At 40.8% G+C, this 23,140-nt stretch overlaps 1 protein-coding gene across 2 annotated transcripts in view; it reads left to right on the top strand.

Annotated features, from left to right (window-relative positions):
* The window catches only part of GSL10 (glucan synthase-like 10), a 140,585-nt gene that overhangs the window by 51,059 nt on the left and 66,386 nt on the right, over positions 1 to 23,140 (top strand). For both annotated transcript variants that reach the window (XM_077365464.1, XM_077365466.1), the window contains exons 12-21: positions 8,526 to 8,602; positions 8,678 to 8,756; positions 11,667 to 11,789; positions 13,720 to 13,822; positions 13,945 to 14,068; positions 14,197 to 14,386; positions 14,530 to 14,582; positions 15,414 to 15,474; positions 15,570 to 15,651; positions 17,646 to 17,695. In XM_077365464.1, coding sequence (XP_077221579.1) covers positions 8,526 to 8,602; positions 8,678 to 8,756; positions 11,667 to 11,789; positions 13,720 to 13,822; positions 13,945 to 14,068; positions 14,197 to 14,386; positions 14,530 to 14,582; positions 15,414 to 15,474; positions 15,570 to 15,651; positions 17,646 to 17,695 — 942 coding nt within the window. The remainder of the gene's footprint in view (positions 1 to 8,525; positions 8,603 to 8,677; positions 8,757 to 11,666; positions 11,790 to 13,719; positions 13,823 to 13,944; positions 14,069 to 14,196; positions 14,387 to 14,529; positions 14,583 to 15,413; positions 15,475 to 15,569; positions 15,652 to 17,645; positions 17,696 to 23,140) is intronic.

Here is a 23,140-nt window from a genome sequence, read left to right as displayed (position 1 = left end):
TCGGTCCCAACCTACGGACGAAATTTAAAATTATGTGTAGAGGTAAGTGTAGTTACGCAGTGATGCACGTAATTTGTTTTGTTGATACATAAATTTCTACTTAATTTTAATGTGATCGTTGATTCGTGCTTTTGTTGGTTGATGCCATGATTGTGCTGGGCGTCCAAATTATTAGCCGTAGCCTTTTTTTTTTTCTTTTTTTTGTGTTATTGTTTCCCCTGTTAGTAGGGGCTGGTGCTTGGAAGTGCAAATTTTCAATTGATTGTTGCTGGGGCATTCTTAGAAGGAACTCCAGCCACCTTCACTCTCCCTGGATTCCCAATAGAACGTCCATCATAGTTGAACGTAATGGTATTGGAAGGGTGCTGGTGGTTGGGTGGGAGGCTTCCATTTAGCTATAATCTTCTTTTTCGGGATAAAGGGTTGTAATATCGATTAGAATACTTTATTTTTCTCCTCCCACTCTCTCTGCGTTCCTCACAGACATGCTGAGTTCTTTCTTCAAACCTGTTTCTAAACTTTTTAAACTGCAGTTTTCCTCCTGGTTTTTGGTAGGCTTTCCCAGTATTGTAATTTTTGACACGTATTTCCTTTTAGTGTGAATATCTTAACCATACTTCCATGCATTGTTTTAAATTTCCCTAAAATTTCCCCGAAACGGCCGAAATGTTTCCATTTCCATCCCCACTGAAACGAAATCTACACGAATTCCTTCCACTTCATTATTTCTCTGAAATTTCGACCGAAATTCCCGAAATTTGATCATTTGTTTTTGAAATTCTCGAAAATCAACCGAACTTCCTGAAATTCGACCGAAATAGTCAGAACGATAAAAAAATGGAAAGATGTTATGATTTCATTTTTTTTTTTTTTGAATGGCAGCCAAATTTTATTGGAAAAAGAAGACCGAGATGGTCAAGATACAAGCAAAAAACAGAAGAAAAGGAATAAAAAGACATCATGGGGAAGATCAAGCAAAGAGAAATACAAAACAGAAGAAAATCTATAAAACGACATCATGGGGGAAGAGAGTCGAAAAGGTGCAATGCTTCTTTCGACACCCCGAACCTCGCCAAGCTATCTGCCACCTTATCAGCAGAACACCGAACATGCTTGAAGGATAGAGTCAAATATCTAGAGCAATCTGATATCTCATCAAAGTATCTATCAAATCTCGAAGGATTCTTCTGGGGACCTTTGAGTAATTTGATGACATTTGAGGAGTCCCCTTCAACCACCACATTATCTAGACCATTCGATGCCAATAGTTTGATTCCTTGGTGAGCGGCACAGACCTTAGCTTCCGAGGCTTCTTCCAATAGGCCGCGCAAATGCCCAAACATAATCCCCTAGGTCGTTTCTAAGCACACCCCTTATTCCAGCCAGCCCCGGGTTGCCCAAACTAAAGGCATCGAAATTCAGCTTTAAGTAGCCTATAGGCGGGGGTTCCCACTTTTGCAAAGTCGACTGCTTCAATTCCAAACTGAAACAAACCTCCCACCATCCTTCCCACAAATCACACGCTGAAACAAAAGCAAAAGCTTGAAGAGATTTCACCCACTATATGGTATGGGCTATTACTTTAACAAACATGTATTCATGGCTTCGCGCATAACGCGTAAATAATCTCTCATTTCTTTCCTTAACACCCACATTGTTTCTAGAAATGAGACTTCCCACAAAATTTTTCCTTTTTTCTTCTAGGGGACCAATGACCAACCTTACAAAAGTTCCATGATTGTTTCAGGAAAATCCAGTGGATACCAAACCGGCTGAGTAGCTTCCCCCAAACCACCCTCGCCACTCTGCAATGGTGCAAAAGGTGACTGGCAGTTTCTCTTGCCTCAATGCATAATCTCTTGCCTCAATGCATAAAGGACAATGGTCTACAATTATCATCTTCCTCTTTCTCAAGAAGTCCACAGTCTGGATCCTCCCAAGACATGCCGACTACCCAAAAATTCCAACTCTTGGAGGGGCTTGGATTGTCCATGCTTTAGCGATTTTTGCAGACGCAGGGGATACAACCAGTTGAAGATAAAAAGATTTTACCGTGAATTCTTTTGATGAGTTCCAGATCCAATCCCTCTTATCCTCCCCATCTTGCTTAAGATTTCCTTCTTCCAGAACTTCCAGCAATCTAGCCATAGATGTTATCTCCCAATCTAATAGATTTCTCCTGAAAAGTGGATTCCAAGCCACGATGACTCCATTCTTCTGCATGAAATCCCTCACAACTCCATCTTTGTTTTCTGCCATAACGAACAACTGTAGAAACATATGAGGGGTTGATTCGCGCACCACAAGTCATGCCAAAACCGAATCTTGCTCCCCTGACAGACACTGAATCTGATGCCAGTCTCGAACAAGATCTTTAAATCTAATATACCCCTCCAGATTGTCCTACCTGGACGTCTAAACCTGTCCTCCCTCACCCAATGGCCCGGAGCCACACCATACTTGGCCACAATGACTTTCACCCAAAGATTGTTCCCCGCCTTCCCAAACCTCCCATTTACCTAGGAGAGCCAAGTTTATTTCCTTGATTCTTCTAGACCTCCACTCTTCATAGGTTTGCACACTCTTTTCCATTTAACTAGTGGTATCCCATTCTTATCCCCAGATCCAACCCCACAAGAACCGTCTTTGAATTTGTTCGATTCTCTTTATCACAGAAACAAGACATTTGAAAACCGACAAATGATAAATATGGATGCTTTAATGAGAGTAAGTCTACCTCCCTTAGATACCAGGTTTCTTTACCACGTATCAAGCCTTTTCTCCACTCTCTCAACTATGTGATTCCAACTGGGCTTTTAAGCTTTATCTACCCCTAAAGGTAGGCCAAGATAGTGGTGGGAAAACTGTCAATCGCGCACCCTAAAATACCTGCTAGGCCAAGCAGTGTTTCCTCCTCCATATTAATGCCGAACACTCTTGATTTACAGAAATTGGGCCGTTGATCAATTATTGCTTCATAACATTGTAATACAACTTTCAACATCACTTTAAGCGCAACAGGGGAGCTAAATAGAAGTGTATCATCCGCAAACTGCAATTGAGATACGTCAATCATATTATCTTGAAACCTTGCACCAAACCACACCTTGTGCCTTTAACAATCAACCTACTGAGAGTTTCTGCCACAATGACAAACAGGAATGAGGATAAAGGGTCTCCTTGTCTTAGCCCAAGTGAGGGCTTAAAGAAACCCTTTGGCACACCATTGATCACTGAAAACCAAACTGAGGATACACATATCCCTATCCATTTCTTCCATTTATTACCAAAATCATTCTTCCCAACAGATAATCTAGGCACTTCCATTCCACCCTGTCATAAGCTTTTTCCATTTCCAGTTTGCGACCTATCCCACTTTGCCACCAACGAACAATCAACGATCTGTCTATCACTCACAAAAGCACTTTGACTCTCAGAGATGATAGATGGGAGAACCTTCTTTAACCTTTCTGCAAGCACCTTTGCCAGAATTTTATACAAACATCAAACTAGGCTTATAGGGCGGAATTCTCTCACTGAAGATGCTCCTTTAAATTTGGGGATTAGAGCGATGAAAGTTGCCCCAGTACCACGGTCCAACTCCATTCCTTCATAGAATTACTAGAAGAATCTCATCAAATCACCTTTCACATATTCCCAACAACTTTGAAAGAAGGCCAAGCAGAAACCATCTAGTCCAGGTTCATTATCTCTTTCCTAGGAGAATAATCCCCTCTCTACCTCCTCCTCAAAAAATGGCTTCTCCAGGTTTCTCCTCTCTAATTCCCCCAAAGTTTTGAAGTCTACTCCCTTGGGAAGAGGACGAATTGTCTCCTCCGACTAGTACAACTGCTTGTAGAAATCAACGATCTCCTTTATGATGACATCTTTTTCAGAATTGAGTTCTCCATTCACCCTTATAAACTATATTCTATTTCTTCTTCTTCCGACACTTGCTATCCCATGAAAGTAGCAGTATTTTTATCTCCCTCCTTAAGCCAACAAACTCTTGATTTTTGCCTCCAAGAAATATCCTCTTGAAGCAAGATTCTTTTGTGTCCTTTCAACTTCCCTGCTTCTTCTACCTTCAAAGGATTTTGCATCCCTTCGCCCAACTCCCCCTCAATCTCTTTCAGCTTTAAGATTAACCATTCCTTCTTTTCTTAAACTTCTCTTTGCTTTTCAATCTTCCATTTTTTCAGTTTTTGTTTCAATAGCCTCAATTTGGATTTGATAACCATATCCATTGGACCATCAACTCTAGCATTCTCCCACCATTCTCCGAGCTTTTCCACCATCTTTGAGTGCTCCAGCCAAGAAATGTCAAATCTAAAGGGCGTTGGCACCCAGGACTCAAAGCGCGGATCCAAGAGGATAGGACAATGATCGGAAACCGAATGGCCCAAAGCTTTCTGCTCGATGTCAGGGGTTCGCTCCATCCATCTTGGACACACCAAGAACCCGTCAAGTCTACTTCTAGAAGAGTTCCTCGCCCATGTATATTGAGCCCCATACAATGGTAGATCTTGTAATTCATGTTCTGCTATAAAATTTGCAAAAGCAATCATATTCCTAATCAATCTGTCACAACCCAACCTTTCCTCCGTGGCTCTGATTTCATTGAAGTCTCCCCGAAGACACCAAGGGTGAGACCACCTGTCACCAACATAGGACAATTCAGCCCAAATAGATGCCTTCTCTCGAATATCCATGGGGCCATACACCCTGGTAAAGGTCCACCTCAAACCATCACTAACATTCTCAAGAATGACCGTCGCTGAGAAGCTGCCGATCCATGACTCCACCGAATTCGACAAACTAGAATCCCAAGCTACCAGAATGCCCCTGATTGCCCCACTACATCCACGGACACAAATCCCAATGACCTGGTATTCCTGAACTTCTTACCTTGGCCCTGCTAATCCATGCTATCTTGGATTCTATAATACAGACTCTATATGGTTTCTGCTTCCTAATATTATCTTTAACTTGAGCCTTCTTTTCCAAAGACCCGAGCCCATTCACGTTCCATGTTAAGATCTTCATAACTAACAATGTGAAAAGGATCACCCCCTGACACCACCTCTTGCTCCACTTGTCTTTTCTTTTGCGCTTCTAACACTCTGGGTAGATTTATGATAGTTAATTCCTGTTTGTAGCCTTGCTAATTCCCTCATCATCCTTGAGGTGACCTCTTTTTTTTGCATTTTCCACATGTGATCTCCATCTTGAGTCTCTGATTTCTGCATTTCTGAAAAAATCTCTAAGACCACCTTCCATCTCAGGAATTACCAACCCAAAAACTACTGCTGTGGAAATAACATGACGGACATAAATTTCAACTAAATCAAGATCTTGGTTCTGCTCTGTCTAAGGCCATTTCCACCCTTTCCACAATCTCACCAACCACTGATTCTCTTTCCCTCTTTTCTCCTAAGCCAATCTCCTTGCCACCGTAGTTAAAACTGGATAATGGGTTTGGATCAGGCCTGTTAATCTGAAGACACCGACTTTTGTCAAATACTGCACTGATTGTATGCCCCTGCCCCTGCCCCTGCCCCTGCAAAGAATCGGAAAGAACAGACAAACCAAAAGATCCTGAATCTAAAACACACCGCGTACCTGAGGACAATCCAGATGTGTGGATTGAGGCAACCATTACCAGAGCACACTATCCAGGGAATATGTCAGAAATTGCCTCATCTGAAGTGATTATTGCCGATTCCTGATTATACACACCGGCTACAGAAATCTCAACTTCGTTGTAAGGGTTCTCTGCCACAGGCAAGAACTCCAAGCTACTTAATCCAGAGACATCAACTGGAGAGGATATGCTATCAATTTGGATGCTATTAGGATCCCCCACATCCGACGCCTCATCCTAGAATGATAGGGCTTTGGCCAAACATTGTATCAATCTGGTGCTCCGGGATGGAGACTGCATGCGAATCTAATCCAACCTTGTATTGCATGGAGATATATGCTCCAGGCAAGGTTCCGGTGAGAATAGTATCAATGGACTATGCATTCTTTCTGATGGACCTCTAATTGGAGAGTGAGGATTGGAACCAATTCTAAAAGACCTTGAAATGAGGCCTAGAAAATCCAAAACTAACTGTGTTAAGGGCCCATTGCTTTGCTGCAGGTCCGTCAAAGAGTGAGTCCATTGGATCACGGCTGAGTGGGTCTGAAGGCTTGAAATCTCTGCATTTTCGAGCGTGTTAATTGGAAGGCCCCTTGGGATAGCACACGTATCAGTAATATTGCAGCTGCAACCTAAAGCTGCCGGTTGGCCCCTTATATTCGTGCTATTTGAATTGAGAGGACAGCTGGAACGCAATTGGTCACTATTGCCGCCCAAAGCAGCTGTCATACCAGCTGTAAGACTCTCGTCAGAACTGATCGGTACATCCCTTCTAATTTTGTCGATATCATCCAACGCTCCAAGTGGCACATCTTGAGTTTGAATTTCAAAAGAACGGCTGTTGTGCACCCTCACACTATTGTGCGCCTCTCTATGTGCGGCCTGCTCTGATCCACTACCGTGCGCCGTCGTGAAGCTCTCTCCGTCACGGCGTAACTGAAGGCTTCCAAATGTAGCCGATGCATCGTTAAAAGATTTTATGCTCTTCGGGTCACTATCATCATCCGAACTCCAGGAGCTCCCTGGACTTGGGCTCCCTTGGACCCCCTAGCATCCCTTTCCACATTAATCCATACTATCGATCCATTCATAGATGAAGGAACCGTCAGTTTATTAGGGCATCTGACTTGGAAGACTTGGATGAAAGCCTGTTTATATTGAATGATATTTGGTAGGCAACATCATATTGAACTGCACAGCAAAGTAACCATATCTTGTGCATGGGATGCCAAATTGGCATGGCGTCTGGGACCAATAATACCTCATAAATCTATGTGGTATTGACATAAAGTTGGGGTCCTTAGAGAGGATTCTAGTCATTGCACTTCCTTATACTTCATTACGTTGTACTTTTTTATTGACTTTGCTGTTACAGACATGCGGTATAACACGTTTCACTGCGTGTTCGATGTGATTAATCCATTACGGATGGCTTTTTTGCTTATGTGATGGTTTCACTGCTTATTCTAGCATTTCCTGAAGTTTCATCTTAAAATTTCATCATTTTCGTATGCTTCCATAAGTTTTTGTAATTTTACATGATTTCCGCCGAAATGTCCACTGAAACTGAAATGTTTCCATTTCCGTGACGACCGAAAGGGCGGCCCAGTGCACGAGGCTCCCGCCATTTTGGGGTCTGGCGAGGGCTAGATGTACGCAGCCTTAACCCTGCTTTGCAGAGAGGGCTAGACGTACGGCCGAAAGGGCGGTCCATGACGACCGAAACCGAAACTGAAATTTAAAACCTCGCTTCCATGAAGTTTCATGGTTGTTAGCTCTTGGTAAGCGTTGAATTTTCTGTTTTATTGATTTCTTGGTTTGAATTGTAGATTTCATTTCATCAACTGTTTCTAATCCTACCATTCAGATCGGTAATAAAAAAATGTTCTTCACAGTGTATGTTGTTTGTTTTTTCCTCCTCGTTTTTGAAAGATTTTCCCAATAGTTGTTGACATATATTTACTTTTAATGTGGAGATCTAAACCATACTTTCATGATATTTCAGGTTTGTTAGCTCTTGGCAAGCATTGGAATTTCTGTTTTTTTTTTTTTTTTTTTGGTTTCTTGCTTTGAAGTGTAGAATTTATGGATGTTCTGATTTTCATCAACTATTTCTAATCCTACCATTCAGATTGTTAATAAAAAATTGTTCTTCATAGTGTATGTTGTTTGTATTTCTGAGCGGAAGTTGTTTTTTGTTTGATTTGAGGTTAGTCCATAAGTTTGGCCATTATGTTCTTGTTGAAGTATTAAAGATTAAATAAATCCTTCTCCAACAGCTTAAGCTTTTAAAGTAACCAGTAGTTTCCCATGGTATCAGAGCGAAAGGTCCCGAGTTCAAACCTCCTTGGTAGCAAAAGTCCACGTGCAATGGCCACACCCAAAAGAGGGGGCCACATGTGCCACGTGTTGGCCGACACTAAAAACAGGGGCCACACGTGGGGAGAGAGGGCGGGGGGGGGTGGGGGTGGGTGGGTGGTGGTTGGGGGTTAAAGTATAAAAGATTAAATAACGCCTTCTCCAACAGCTTAAGCTTTTGGAGTAGTTGGTTGTTTCACAATTCTTAAGTTACAGTTTGGCTATTTTAAAGAATTCCAGGTTGTAAATGTTGAACTTGGATGGCAATCATGTATTAGGATTTTACCTGCGATAATTTATTGTTGTTTCAAACCTTGATATCAATATTTCGTTGTTCGTGTATAAACACTTGTCATTTTGTTTTTGCGTTTATGCGGCTGTGAGATTGCATTTTCTTGTAAGTGGCTTTGTTGCTTTTAATGTATTCTTTTTAGAAACTTAAATTCACGTGGATTATCCTGTAAGCTGTTTATCGATTTTACTGTTTGTAAAACATGTTGATTAACAACCTAGGAACATGCAGGAAGCTGGAAATAATGACAATGGACGAGCAGCTCACTCTGCCTGGAGAAATTATGATGATTTCAATGAGTACTTTTGGTAAGGCTTTTGTCAAATGGTTAATCTTATTGTCTACTATTTCTTTATGTAATTGCCAGTTCATTCCATTTTCAGGTCAGTTCATTGCTTTGGTCTTGGTTGGCCATGGCGTATGGATTCATCCTTTTTTATCAAGCCCATGAAAAGGACCAAGGTTGGTGGTTCTTCTGATTATTCATTTCAAAGTTTGTTGTTTTAGCTTAGTTGAATACTATAATCCACTTAGTATCTGTCCTTTTTTAACCCTTAATTTATCTAGGAACCTGGGCCGGTACCATAAATTTTATTGATAAAGGAAGAAAGCATACAATATGTGGAAGTCCTACATAGCCTCCGCCTCCCCCTCCCCCCTCCTCACAAAATTAAAAAAAGAAAAAGAAAGAATCACCTAATCAAGATGCTAGGAATGACTAAAGCATCACATCCCGCTGCTCTCCTGGCCACTAGGGAAATCCTTCCACTGCCAAAATTCTTTGCTTGTTTTTTTTTGTCTCAAGCAAGATTATCAAGAGGGTCTTCTACCTGGTTTTCTTTTCTAAATTGATGGGAAAGCATCGGCTGAAAATCCAAAACAAGCTCCAATAGTTCCTGCCTATAGTAACTGTTAAAGTATAAAAGACAAATAACGCCTTCTCCAACAGCTTAAGCTTTTGGAGAAGTTGGTAAGTTAACATGGTATCAAAGCCAAAGGTCTCAAGTTCAAACCTCCCGGATAGCAAAAATCCACATGCGATGGTCGGCCCAAAGTGGGACCACATGTGCCACGTGTTTGCCAAGTGGGCCACACGTGCGGGGGAGTGTTAAAGTATTAAAGACAAATAACGCCTTTCTCCAACAGCTTAAGCTTTTGGAGAAGTTGGTAAGTTAACAGTAACTAATCATCTGTGGGGATCTTTCTTGGTTTTGATCATCTCTATCAAGGCTTCAATGTCTGTTTCAAGCCTCATCTCCATAAAGCCAATTGCCTTACAATATCTAAGGTTATCTAATATGCCTGTTACTTCCGCCTGCAGGTTAGTGCCATAATCATAATAATGAGAAAAGGCAAAGACGAGCTTGCCCTTATGGTCTCTATGAATACACCAAACATGCCAAGATTTCCTTTTGAAGCACCACACCCGTGTTCAATTTTATCTCTCCCCTTCTTTCTTTTTGCCAACAAACTTTAATTGCTCTAGGGATTATAGCCTTCATAGGCAGAATACTAATGGTTCCAAGTGCCCAACTCTCCGAAGGGGTGCAATCAGAAGATGGGGAATGTGATCCAGATAATAGATTTCCCTAAGTCATAACAGCTCCTGTGATGATGTTAACAGGTTTTGAATCCATAGGCCTCTTGCATATCTGCCTCCAAATCTCCCATGAGATTAGATTACTTTTAGAGAGAAGCCAAAAGCCGATTTCCTTCTCCTTTTAGTGGGTCCAAAACATATTAATGCCTCACAAGCTAGTATCAGTCTCTTGGACATGCTTTGCTTGTTATTATGTCTATACCCATGCATATAATTACTAAAACGTAGTGCCTCACAAGCCAATAGATGACAACTACTGATGTTAAATATTCTTTAAATTCCTTACTATTCTTAGTGATTCTATTGTTCAAGACCTCCCATCTTCTCACCTAGGTACTTTCAGCTACTTCAAGCGGTACTTCAATCGAATATGAGTACCTTTATGGTGCATATGAAAATACGAATTATACCAAGAACTTGAATCAAGTCGTATGGGATAGTGCAATGAATGACTAAAGCAATGAAAGTTGGTGTGAAAACAAAAGATGGTGCATAATGGCTCAAAAAATTAAATTATTTAAACTGCACCTTGCCCCTTTTGGGACATATCAGTACTTCTAAAAGTACCAATACTCGTTAGGAAACCAATTTAGTGGTTGATTCATCACAAGTTCACAACGTCATTCTGTTGTCAGCATATCTAATTTATTTTTTGTACTTATCACACAATGCATTATATATCTTTTGAGGCCAGCATTGCGAACTATGATCCAAATTCCTTTCACCTTTTCATGTTCTTCATGCGGAATCTGATATCTATTTTAAGATCTGTGTTTCATCTGGATGGTCCTTTCGTCCAATATGTGTTGAATTCCCTACTTGGTCGTTCCAATTATTGATTTTCCATCTCTTTGATTGGCATGGTTTTTAAGTTGACACATTTAATGTGGTGTTGTAAACTTTGACCCCCAGATATGGATAGGGATACGAATATGGGAAATAGAGATACGATTCAACATTTTATAAAATGTAGGAAATGGATATGGATACTATTATCCCATGCCATGCGATAAGACACAAGACTTCTATAAGTAAACTATTATAAAACATCAACTAGAGTTATCTTAATACGATTGAATTAATAATAAACCTAAAATAGCATTTGTAAGACATTACTCAACTTGTGGGAGCTCTGTTCTGCTCTCAGACTCTGAATAAATTAACCTAGAGAATGGCACTTATTGTATTGTGCAGATTGTGTAATGCCTCTTTTGCAGTTAATTCATTGCATTTTTTTATGACATAGGGTCTCCCCACCCCACTTTAGGACGGGACTAGACATAGGGTATCCCCACGCCACACCTACATAACAGGTTGCTTGTGTACGAAGCGTTCCTGAAAATGCAGATTTTATTGCCATTATCATGATGATTCCGCTTATTTATTGCCATTATCATGTCTACCCATGGTTTATTTTCACGTATTATGCTATGTTCGCATTTTAAAATATCCTTGAACTTCTGTGCTTGCTCTCTTGGTGCTATTAATTATAGTTATCTTTGAGGGAGCTCTGTTCTTCTCCTCAGACTCTGAATAAATTAACCTAGAGAATGGCACTTATCGGATTGTGTAATGCCTCTTTTGCAGTTAGTTCATTTCATTTTTTTGGATGACATAGGGTATCCCCACCCCACTTTAGGGTGGGAAGAATCCCTATTGATGACATAGGGTATCCCCACCCCACTTTGTAATGCCTCTTTTGCTGATTGTTACTCACTTTGTTAGTTTATGTATTTCTGCCAAGGTTAAATGCTGCATTACTTGTTTAACAGGGTCTGCTTGCATCTGGTGGGAGTAAGCATCATGGGAAGACTTCTTTTGTCGAACATAGGACATTTCTTCATCTTTACCATAGTTTCCACCGCCTCTGGATATTTCTTGTTATGATGTTCCAGGTTATTTTCCAAAGGTTCTCCTATTTGTATATTTCTATTTTTTAGTTCTTCTGTGACTAATCTTTATTTAATTTAGGGACCAAGAAAATGTTTGACTTTTTTTTTTCTAATGGTCTCCATTCTCTACTCTGTTTTGCTTTGTCTTCCATGCATTTGTTGCATATGTTTCTTTGGTTGCCCTTTGTAGTTATACTTAGAGCTTGCTCGTTGCATCCTTTCTGTTTCTTCTGGGGAGGGCGAGCCTTGGCGCAACGGTAAGGTTGCTCCATTGTGACCTGGTGGTCACGGGTTGGAGTCACGGAAACAGTCTCTCTGCAAAGCAGGGGTAAGGCTGCGTACATCTAGCCCTCCCCAGGTCCCGCAATGGCGGAAACCTCGTGCACTGGGCCGCCCTTTTTTTAAATCTTAGAAGAAATTTGAAGATAGGTATTTCCTTCGCCATGCTTAGATTTCTTATTTCTTTCTTTCTTTCTGTTTTTTTTTTTGAAAAGATGCAGATTTTATTTACCATTCAATAATTTTCTTTATTGAAGAACAAGACCGAGATGATCCGAACAGAACAATAAAATTACAAAGGCAAAAGCAAACACAAGATAAAAATAGTACAAGGCCAACTAGGACAAATAGAGCTCAAGGCTGAAGAAAGTAAAAAACTTCCAAGCTTTATAAATTGCAAAGGCAAAAGCAAACAAAGATAAAAATAGTACAGGGCAAACTAGGACGAACAGAACTCATGGCGGAAGAAAGTAAAAAACTTCCAAGCTTTCCTTGAGGGCTCCCTCCATAGCAAGGCGGTCAGCCACCTCCTTAGTGGACCTCCTCACATGATGAAACGAACACGAAGAAGACCCCAATAAATCTTGAACCTCATCCAAAAGATGAGCAAATCTCCACGAACAAGGAATAGAGCCTTGTATCCATTTAATTACGCTTGAAAAGTCTCCTTTCATCACCACCTTATCTAACCTTTCCTTTTCCATAAGCTTTATTGCTTGGTGAGCCGTCCTCACCTTCTCCTCACTACCACCGCCAACCCAAATGGGGCCAGAGAAAGACCAAATCACCTCCCCCTCCTCATTTCTGAGGATGCTGCCAATGCCCGCAGGCCTCGGATTACCAATACTCTACCCATCAAAATTAAGCTTTAGCATACCTGGACTGGTAGGCATCCGCCTCTCAGCACTAATGCATACTTCTCTCCACCCATTCCATAAGTCAAAAGCTGACACAAACTTAAATTGAGGCGATGACTTTACCCGTAAAATGGATAGAGCTATCACCTTCAAGAAAAGGAAAGATGGGCCTTGGAGAGGCCAGCAAAGGAGAAATTATATGATGAAATGGCGTGCAAATACGCACTCACCATCCCATCCTTGATATTTGATCCAACAGCAGCTCTCTTTTTGAGAAGCTGCTGTTGGATCAAATATCTTTTTGAGAAGCTGCTTTTGGATCAAATATCAAGGGTGGTACTTCTGACGTACCACCTTTACGTGTTTGTACACAATTTCATCATTAATTTCTCGCAACAAAGATTCTTGCATTCCGCTGCTTCCAAATCATCCATATAGTAGCAAGGAAGCAAACATTCCACAAAATCTTCCCTTTCTTTTTCCAATGAACGGTTTCTCATTTCTTTGTTTTTCTTGCATGCTTCTTGGAACATAACTTATAGTTTTGAGCCATATTGTTGTCTTGTCAGCAAATGTGCGTGTTTGAGGTACATACTTGGAATAGTTGCTATGATTGATTGGTTTAGGTGGTTAGCAATTGTTTTCCTCTGTTTCTGCCTTTTTCTTTTTACTTCTTTGCATACTTTATGGGGTTTTTTTTTTTTTTTTTACTTTTCTGATCTGTTCCTTCGTGTAATATTACTGCTGGCGTAGAAAGTGACCTCATTGTAGCTCTCGTTTCCCATTTTTATTTTCAGGCACTGGCAATCATCGCCTTCAACAAGGGGCATTTCAATTCAAAGACCATTAGAGAAGTTCTGAGTCTTGGGCCCACATATGTCATAATGAAGTTTTTTAAAAGTAGGTTTCTCTAGCATAAAGATTTTTCTTATGATAGTACATTCTACACTAGACTTAATTATCACCAGGGAAAACCTTACTTCTAACTTGTTTATCACGGTCCTGCTGCTTCTGTGATGTAGGTGTACTGGATATTCTCATGATGTATGGTGCATATTCTACGGCACGTCATCTTGCTGTTTCTCGGATATTCCTTCGTTTCCTTTGGTTTGGTATAGCTTCCGTAGTCATATCTTATCTTTATGTGTGAGTATTTGCTACTGGATCTTTTATAATATTTTGTTCGTATATATTTTGTTTCTTCATTTATGTGATTTTTTTTTTGTTAATGTTATGATCAATATTTGGCAATGATTGTTTCTGTTCAACTTCAGGAGAGCTCTTCAGGAGGAAAGTAAAACAAACTCCAGTTCAATTATTTTCCGGATATATGGTTTCGTTATAGGCATTTATGCAGTGGTTCAACTATTTGTTAGCTTTCTCATGCGAATTCCGGCATGCCACCGTCTGACCAACCGATGTGATAGCTGGCCAGTCATCCGATTTATTAAGTGGATGCACCAGGTCTTTTATTTTCATATATTCGCATGCACAAACACACATAACCCCAATTTTGTATATTGTCTTCTAAACTGAAATGTTCTGATTTTGAGCTGGTTGTTCCTTGAGTATCATTATATATCTTGTTTACATTTTTGTGCATGAAGGAACAATACTATGTTGGACGAGGGATGTACGAGAGGCCAACTGATTTTATCAAGTAAATTTTAACACTTATTTTCTCCTTGTGATATAGAGGTTGCTGTTTGTTAACTACCGATGCTCTTTTTGCCAGCAATTTTGTTCTTTTTGTCGCAATTATGTATGAACTTATATCCTAAATTTATGTAACATTCACACACAGATTGTGGAGTGGTTTTTTCTATTAGATGCTAAACATTTTTTTACCCAAAAAAACACCGGCACTTGCACAACAACAAACACACAAAAAAAAGATGCACATTGAGAGAGAGAGAGAGAGAGAGAGAGAGAGAGAGAGAGAGAGAGAGAGAGAGAGAGAGAGAGAGAGAGAGAGATCTTCTTTAATCCAAGCATTGCCCCTCATTCCCGAACACAGCATCTTTCTGTTGTCAAACTGTAATATTACTGTATTTATCAAATGGCATTGGATATCCATTTGTTTCTGGTCTGATAAGCCATTTTAGACATAAAAAAGACTAAGTGCGCCAACTATTGTGAATAAATGTGTTGGTTTGGACTGGTTCCCTTTTTTACTGATTAAGTACTACTTTTGCTGTTTTTTTCCAAGTTTATTTGAGAGAGTTTTCTTGCTGCATTTGCTTTTATTGCCTTTCAATAGACCATCTTTTTTCTCGGTCTCATATTGAATAAAAAATCGACATGTTTGTAAATGTTGTATGCTAGGACCTTTCCGCTTATCCTTAATGTGAAAGGTCAAAATTACTTTTGGGGTATTTCTTCCACATTAGTGTCCTTGGCATGAGCTACTATATTGATCATTTGTTTCTCTCGTAGAAGTGCACTGCTATATATAGAAAGAAATTTGCTAGCTAATGCTCTTAAAATGCAGGTATTTGGTTTTCTGGCTTGTGGTACTCGGTGGAAAATTTTCATTTGCCTATTTTCTCCAGGAAAGTGGGATTCTGAATATTGCTTATTAAATGTTAATGTGTGCTCCTGTCGATGTATAGTGTTTTACTGACACTTTGTTCAATAATTTATGCAGATCAAGCCGTTAGTGTCACCAACCAAGATCATTGTTAATCTCAACAATGTTAATTATTCGTGGCATGATTTTGTATCTAAAAGTAAGTTATGGGGCTGATTACTTATTTGATAGTTACAATTAAGTTGATATGGTCTTTGCTCCTTCATGATTTGGTTTGTCGACTATGGTCACTTCCTTGGCGTAAGAGAGCCAGCCTTGGTATGGATTTCTGCTTAATTTTTTTTGAATTTGTTGATAGCCTATCCACATTACATTTCTTGATATTTGCTTTGTATATGGATAAGTTTATTTTATAGCTATTTAAGTTTGGTGACCAATTAAATCTAATAATATCAATGAGGGAACTTTGAACAATTTATTTTACTTTGTATATAAAGAAGGTAACTTTTTTACGAAATTTTGGACAAGATGCAGCCGAAGACACTGTGAGGCACCAATTATTCCAGAATTTTCGAATTTGCAGTGAGATGAATAATTATTGATTTGGCCCCTTTTGAAGCATGATATATATGTTACTATTAGCTACTAGCTACTATTAGAAATCCTTTTCAGGGTCTCTTCAAGGAGTACACCGGCGTTGTTCATGGAAGAAATGTAGAGGCAATTGCTGGTGCTTTTAATTATCAAATTATAGTTATCATTGTGGTTGAAGTTTATGAGGTTGTCCACCTCACTTTTTTGGTAGGTGTTTGATACAAATCTTACTGAACACCACCTTGCAGGGTCCTTTTACGTCCTCTCTCCACCCTGTTCACCCCGCCCCCACTTTTTTTTTTTGGATCAGTGAAGTCCAAATAAATTGGGAAAAACATTACAAAGATTACCTATATTATATGAGGCTAACCCTGATCTGCTCGGGCACAGGTGTCGACGTGGACTAACAGGTACACACATGGTCGGTCACTAAATATCTATTTTTGTTATATGTATGTGTGTGCATGACTTATGGAGATGACTAACTTGGAAAGGGCTACCTGATAAAAAAAAGCCTTCGGAATGAAGTTACTAAGGTGAAAGCCGCTACAGAGTGGGCCGCCGAGGACGGCAGATGCGGAAGCATGGTGGAATGTTACGTTCCTAAGTGTGTGCGCGTGGGCAGGCGGGCCGCCACTGAGGAGGGGGGGGGGGTGCTATTTTAGTTATGGGAATAGTTGGGAACTAGCCTGGTATGGGATAGGTTTAAAAGGCCTACCCTAATGCATTTCATCATTTTGTGGGATTTTGGCGTATTGCTTAGGTGCCCAACAGAAGGCATTTTCTTGGAATCGTCCCAGCTGTTTGTCTCAAGGATTTCTTTGCAAGGGTTTTCCTCAAGATATTTATTTTTTCTCTCTTTTTTTTTATATTGGGAAAAAAGTAAAAGTGAAATTTTCAAGTCATAAAATATAATTATTTAATGCCTAAAATACTACAAAAATTAATAAAGAAGAAAATGATTGTACGTTGTAAACCTAAACAAAATTTATGGAAATACAATAAAATGAAAAATTAGAAGATGAAAATCAGAACACTCATAATTAATATCTCACTCTATCTCTCTATCCCCATTAATCTCACAAGGATGTTGACAATTACTATAATGCCATGTCTCTTTTTGTATACATGGAATAAGTTTTAATTTCCATTTGAAAAAAAGAAAAGATAAGCGGCATTGCTTGTCAAACCATTTTAGATCATACTTTTTTTTATTTAGAAAAATATTAAAAACAAACCATAACAACAAAAAGAGTGATAGGTGACTTCTTTGTCGACGTCATTTAATGGAGTGAATGCAACTTGAAATAGCATTCTTGTGGGCTGTCATCATTCAATTTCCTTCCTTTTTATTTACATGGTTGCTAGGTGACTGATGATTTGGAGGGCCATTATTCTTTATGGTAACTAATTTATGATGGTTTGGTGCTAAATTATTCTCACTGTGTGATCTTGCCTTCTGTTTTCCATATGATATCGCTATTTAATTCTATGAATTGATTTTTCCTTTTTCTTTTCCCAAACTTGAAGCTTTCATTGGTGGGCTTGTTGGGAGTAAATGTTCATAACCATGGTCTATAAACTGCTTGTTATGTGCAGATAACCATAATGCTTTGACGATAGCTACCTTATGGGCACCGGTTATTTGTGTAAGTATTATGCCGACTTTCCACTGTTTTTTTGTCCTTCAGCTTATTGGAATCGTAATCTTGTTTACATTATCTCGCAATTGGAGGACCATGTTGTAAACTTTCAAGCTGTCCGACCATGTTGCAATCTTTCAGTTTAGAAAGCAGACGAGTTTTTTGGTTCTCTACTATTAACTGAGAGAAACGAATTCAGCGAAGGCCTGAAAATCAAAACTCTGCTTAAAAATCTTTCAGGTGCTTTGCTCAGTTCTTTGGAAATTTCCGGGTCCCAACCCTGGATTGCAAACGAAAAAGACTTGTCCGAAAATGAGTATTGATGTATGGTGAATCTGTCTTCTGTTCAGTCCATACTGTAATGGATTGTGTCAGTCTTACCATATTCTCTTGTAAACAATATGAAAATGCATATTGGTGTGAGCATGTTCTTGGATTCAGCTGTAACATGGATTTGTAATTCTTCGTCATTTTGGTGATATTTGTTGGGTACAATGCATATTGCTATTGTTGACATTGCTTGGAAGGCATGCTAGCAATTATATATATACATTGGTGAGGGGAGACTACTCTTCAACTCATAGATTCTTCTCATTCTCTTCTCCTCCTCTCTCAACATGGTATCAGAGCCCTAGGGTTTTGGTGCCCTGGGGACTATAATTGTAACCAACCCTTTGGTTTCTCCTTCCTGACCCTCCACCTTCCCTTCCTAACCCTAACCCTAACTGGCTCTCCCCATCTTCCTCCTCCCACCATTCTCCTATCTCCGGCTTCCTAACCCTAACCCTAACCCTAACCGACCACCATTCTCCATCTTTCTCAACCCACCCGATGGCTCACCCCTAACCCCATGTCCATCTCCCATCCACCCGACACCCACCATCTCTAACCTAACCCCACCCGACACCCAACCCTCCCACCTGACGCCTCGCACCCCTCCCATCCCATCCAGTCCCCCATCTTAACCCTAATCTCACTTGACCCCTCCACCCTCCCACCCCACGCGACACCCCTTCGACCCCATCCGACGCTCCTCCACCTGATCCCTCGCACCTGACACACCACTCTTTCTCCCTAACCTTGTCGTAAATCCCACCTGCTCTCAATCCCCTTCCCTAATCCCTCTACTACAACTCCCGTATCCATCTCCAACCTTATTGTTGATTTCTTCTTCTAGAATCTACTTTTAATGGTCTAAATTCTCCCCTTCATCCTTTCCTTGTCGTTTCGCGGCTTCGATTCTCTATGATGATTGCTCTCCTCATTGTGTCTCGAGGTTCTATGTCTGCTTGTGTTATGTCTGTTTTTCGGAGCCGTGTCATGGTATATGGGCACGTGTGTTGATTGCCCTTCTGTGTTATTCTTTTACAGCTGTTGTGGTTGTTAGTTTTCCTTTATTCCCATCATCATGGATCCTCTAGCTTCTACTCCCTCTTCTAGTTCTTCTTCTTCTTCCGTAGAGGCTCCTTTCCTATAGACGAGCTCCATCAAACTTGACAAGTCAAACTATCTTCCTTGGTGTATGGCCTTTGAGACCTACCTATTGGCATGTGGTCAGATTGATTTCATTGAGAGTGATCCTCCATCTGCCACGGACCCATCATATGTTAAGTGGCAGCCAAGGTTTTAGATTTCGATCAAAATATGAAATTTCGGATTTCGGCCAACACCGAAACCGAAACATTTTGAAATCGAAATTTCCGAAATGCAATAATATATCGTTATTTTATTCCTTTACGGAATTTCAACCGAAATTACCGATTTCGATTTTATCTACCGAATTCGACCGAAATTTCTGGATTTTGGAGAAAATTTCGCTTTCGGTGAATCCTGAAATTATAGTCGAAACCGAAATTTAAAACCTTGGTGGCAGCAGGATGATGCACTAATTAGGACTCTCCTCTGGAATAGTACGGAACCCCAAGTAGTTGGCACAATGATGTGCATCAAGACCTCCAAGGACGTCTGGGGCATAAAACGACCCTATATTTTGGGGTTGATAACCTCATTCATATTTGTGATGTCTACTCTATGTGGATGAGCCTCCAGTGCGGGGACAGGCCTCTAGCTGCCCTCTATAGTCAGTATGTTGCTCTCTGTTAGCAGCTTGATTTATATATGCCCTTCACAGTTGATCCGGTTGTCCTTGCCAAGCGTCAGGAAGACCTCCGTGTTGTTCGCTTCCTTGATGCCTTGGGTCCTGATTTTCTATTGCTTCGAAAACAGATTGTTAGCTTCGCCTCCATCCCCTCCCTCACTGAGGTCTTCTCTTGTTCACAGCGCTGTCTGCGGAGTGTGAGGTCCGGCAACCCTAGTGTTGATAGTTCCGCTCTTGCTACTTATTTTGGTGGTGATCATTCCGGTCGTGTCGGCGGTCGGTCTGGCCATGGTCGGGGACATCATGATCGTGGCCATGGCCACGATTCAGGGGGTGGACGTGGCACTGGTGAGCATCAGCGTCTCTACTGTACTCATTGCCATATAGATGGCTATACTGTGGATACTTGCTATGATCTACATCTGGAACCCCGTCCACCCCGTTCTGCTTGCCTTACATCTGCCACTCTTTCGGAGGTGTCTCCCACTAACTCCTGTGACCCGATTGCACAAGATGATTCTTTACTCGTATCCAGGGCAGAGTATGAAGAGCTCTTGCACCTGCGTGAGTGCAACCACCAGCCCACTGCCACTTTTGCACAGCAAGGTAGTTCACCTTCTTGTCTCCTTACTGCCTCTGGCTTTTGGATTATTGATTCCAAGGCCTCTAATCATATAACGGGTAATTCTTCTTCCCGTAGTTTTTTAAGTCCGTTCACTCTGCATCTCATACTATTACACTGCCGATGGGATCACTGCACCCATTTCTGGTATTGTTGTTAGTTCTCCTCATTCTGGTCATACATTATAATCAGTTCTTTGTGTCCCTAAGTCCCCATTTAAAAGTTCCCATTTAATTTACTTTCTGTTAGTCAAATCACAAAAAGTCTTTAAATGCTCTGTTTCTTTCTTTGCTTCTTATTGTATTTTTCAGGATCTCTCGACTGGGAAGGCGATTGGTTCGGGCCGTGAGGTAGATGGTCTCTATCACCTTGATTGTGGTCTTCGCCGTGCTGTTTTACATAGCTCTGTCGATCCCTTTCAGTGGAACTGTCGTCTCAGCCATCCCTCCAAACAGAAGCTTCAACAGTCGTCTTTTATTTCTAGTCCTGTTAGTCCATTTTAGTGCGAGCCCGTGAACTTGGAAAGCACCAATGTGTGTCCTTTCTATATAGAGTCGTTAGACGTGTCTCTAGTCCTTTTCCTTTTGTACATTCTGATGTATGGGGCCCCTCACCGACTGTCTATGTTTGGATACAGATACTTTATCATTTTTGTTGATGATTTCTCACGTATGACACAGTTGTTTCTTCTAAAAGATCATTCTGTGGTGTTTACTACTTTTCGTAGATTTCTTGCTGACATTACTACACAGTATAATTGCAATCTTAAATGTTTACACACTTATAATAGGGTTGCAACTAACCCGACCTGCATTTACCCGACCCACAAAATGCATGGGTTGGGTTCATAGAGCGTGTGTTTTGGGAGGGTCTGGTTTGGCTTTTGAAAACCTGAGGTATTCTTGGGTCGGTTTGGGTTTAGCAAAGTGAAACCCAAAAACCTGAGAAACCCGCGCTAATTGATTTTTTTTATCCCGCTTTAGTTCGGATTAATGTCGAAAAACTCGAGAGACCGACGTTATTTTTTTTTTCATCCCGCCTAACTTTTTTTTTATCGTTTTTTTATTATAAATTGCTACAAAATGATGAAGTCAGAAAATTGGAAACTACCCTTTTCACATGTCAAATTTCCCCCTTTTATTTCCTAGTTTCCCGTAGGGCTGGACATGGTTTGGGTCCAACCCGAAGAACCGAACCGAACCGACCTATTTGGTTCGGTTCGGTTCTGAAAATATGTGGTTCGGTTCTGGTTCCAAAATTTTGGAACCTTTGGTTTTCGATTCGGTTTTGGGTTTGGGGTCTTGGGACCCATAACCGAATCAAACCGAAGATATATATATCAAATGGGATTTGCTAGCCTCCATCGCTGAAGCACCTTCGCGCTCCATCCTTTGCATGTGATGACAGCCATCTTAGGTGAATTAAATTTATAAAACAAAAGTCAACATATGCGGTTGTCATCACGGGGGCTGAATTTGGAAGAAAGAGGGGGCTGAAAAAAAAACGTTGGGTAAACCCAGAACCAAACCAACCCGATCAAGATCGTTCTTGTTCGGTTCAGTTCTAGGGTTCCATGGTTCGGTTCTGGTTCTCAATATTGGGAATCAATAGGGATTTGGTTTGGTTCTAGGTTTACCCCAGAACTGAACCAACCTGAACCATGTCCACCCCTAGTTTCCCATTTCCCACAATCTCTCTCTCTCTCTCTCTCTCTCTCTCTCTCTCTCTTCAGTTCATTTTTCAATCCCTTTACTAGACCGATTAATTTGTAGTCAATCATCAACCTTGCTCCATTGCTTCAAGTGTTCAAAGACCCATGGACGAGAGGAAGAAGAATGCTTCATGGCATCAATTACTTGTCTGGTGGGTCTCTGATATTAGATCAAACCGGCACCATTTCTAGAAGGCCCATTAATCAGTCTTCATCTCTGCATCGTTACAGGTATTAGTCCTTACCATAGTTGTGTTTTTGGATGTGTTTGCATTGTCCACAACCTCTCTCCTGGGTTGGATAAATTGGATCCTTGGGCAGAGAGATATGTCTTTCTGGGGTACTCTTGTACCCTGAAAGGTTATCGATGTTACAGTCCTTGGTTGCGTCGATTGTTTGTTTCCGTTGATGTCACCTTCTTCGAGTCTAGGTCTTTCTTTACCTCCTCCCGTGATGGAGTTGTACTAGACTCTCGGTTCCTCTTCCCATTCTACCTGTGGCTCTGAAGTCCACTTCTTCTCCTTTGCCGGTGCATACGGCCCCTCCTCCAGTTCCTATGAAGGCCTGTCATCGTGGTCTAAGCCGGTTGTACACGCACTACACCCGAGGCGTCATCTTCGCAGCCGGACATATCTATTTCTACTTCTCAGTTACATCTTCTACCTTCTCTTATTGTGCCTGTGGATTCGCCTATTGCTTCATGTACTCGTTCTCATACCACTGCGCATCCAATTTCTAATTTTGTACCATATGATTAGCTCACCCTTGTGTTTTGTAGTTTTCTATCTTCTTTGTCTTCTGTTACTTTGCCCCCGTCTATGGCCGAGGCCCTTGCTCATCCAGCTTGGCATGCCGCAATGGATCTTGAGATGGGTGCCCTTCAGGCAAATCATACTTGGGATTTGGTTTATCTCGGTCATGGTGCTTAGCCCATGTGCTGTGTTCATGTACTTGTCAGATGAGGCCGTTGAGCACCATAAGGCGCACTTGGTTGCGAATGGTTATACACCGACATTAGGG

Source organism: Tasmannia lanceolata, unplaced genomic scaffold, assembly GCF_043159265.1.
Source record: "Tasmannia lanceolata isolate RefF3 unplaced genomic scaffold, GAP_Taslan_0.1 ptg000020l, whole genome shotgun sequence".
NCBI classification, from domain to species: domain Eukaryota; kingdom Viridiplantae; phylum Streptophyta; class Magnoliopsida; order Canellales; family Winteraceae; genus Tasmannia; species Tasmannia lanceolata.
Note: the sequence above shows the minus strand (reverse complement) of the source record. Positions and strands in the feature narration are given on the sequence as shown.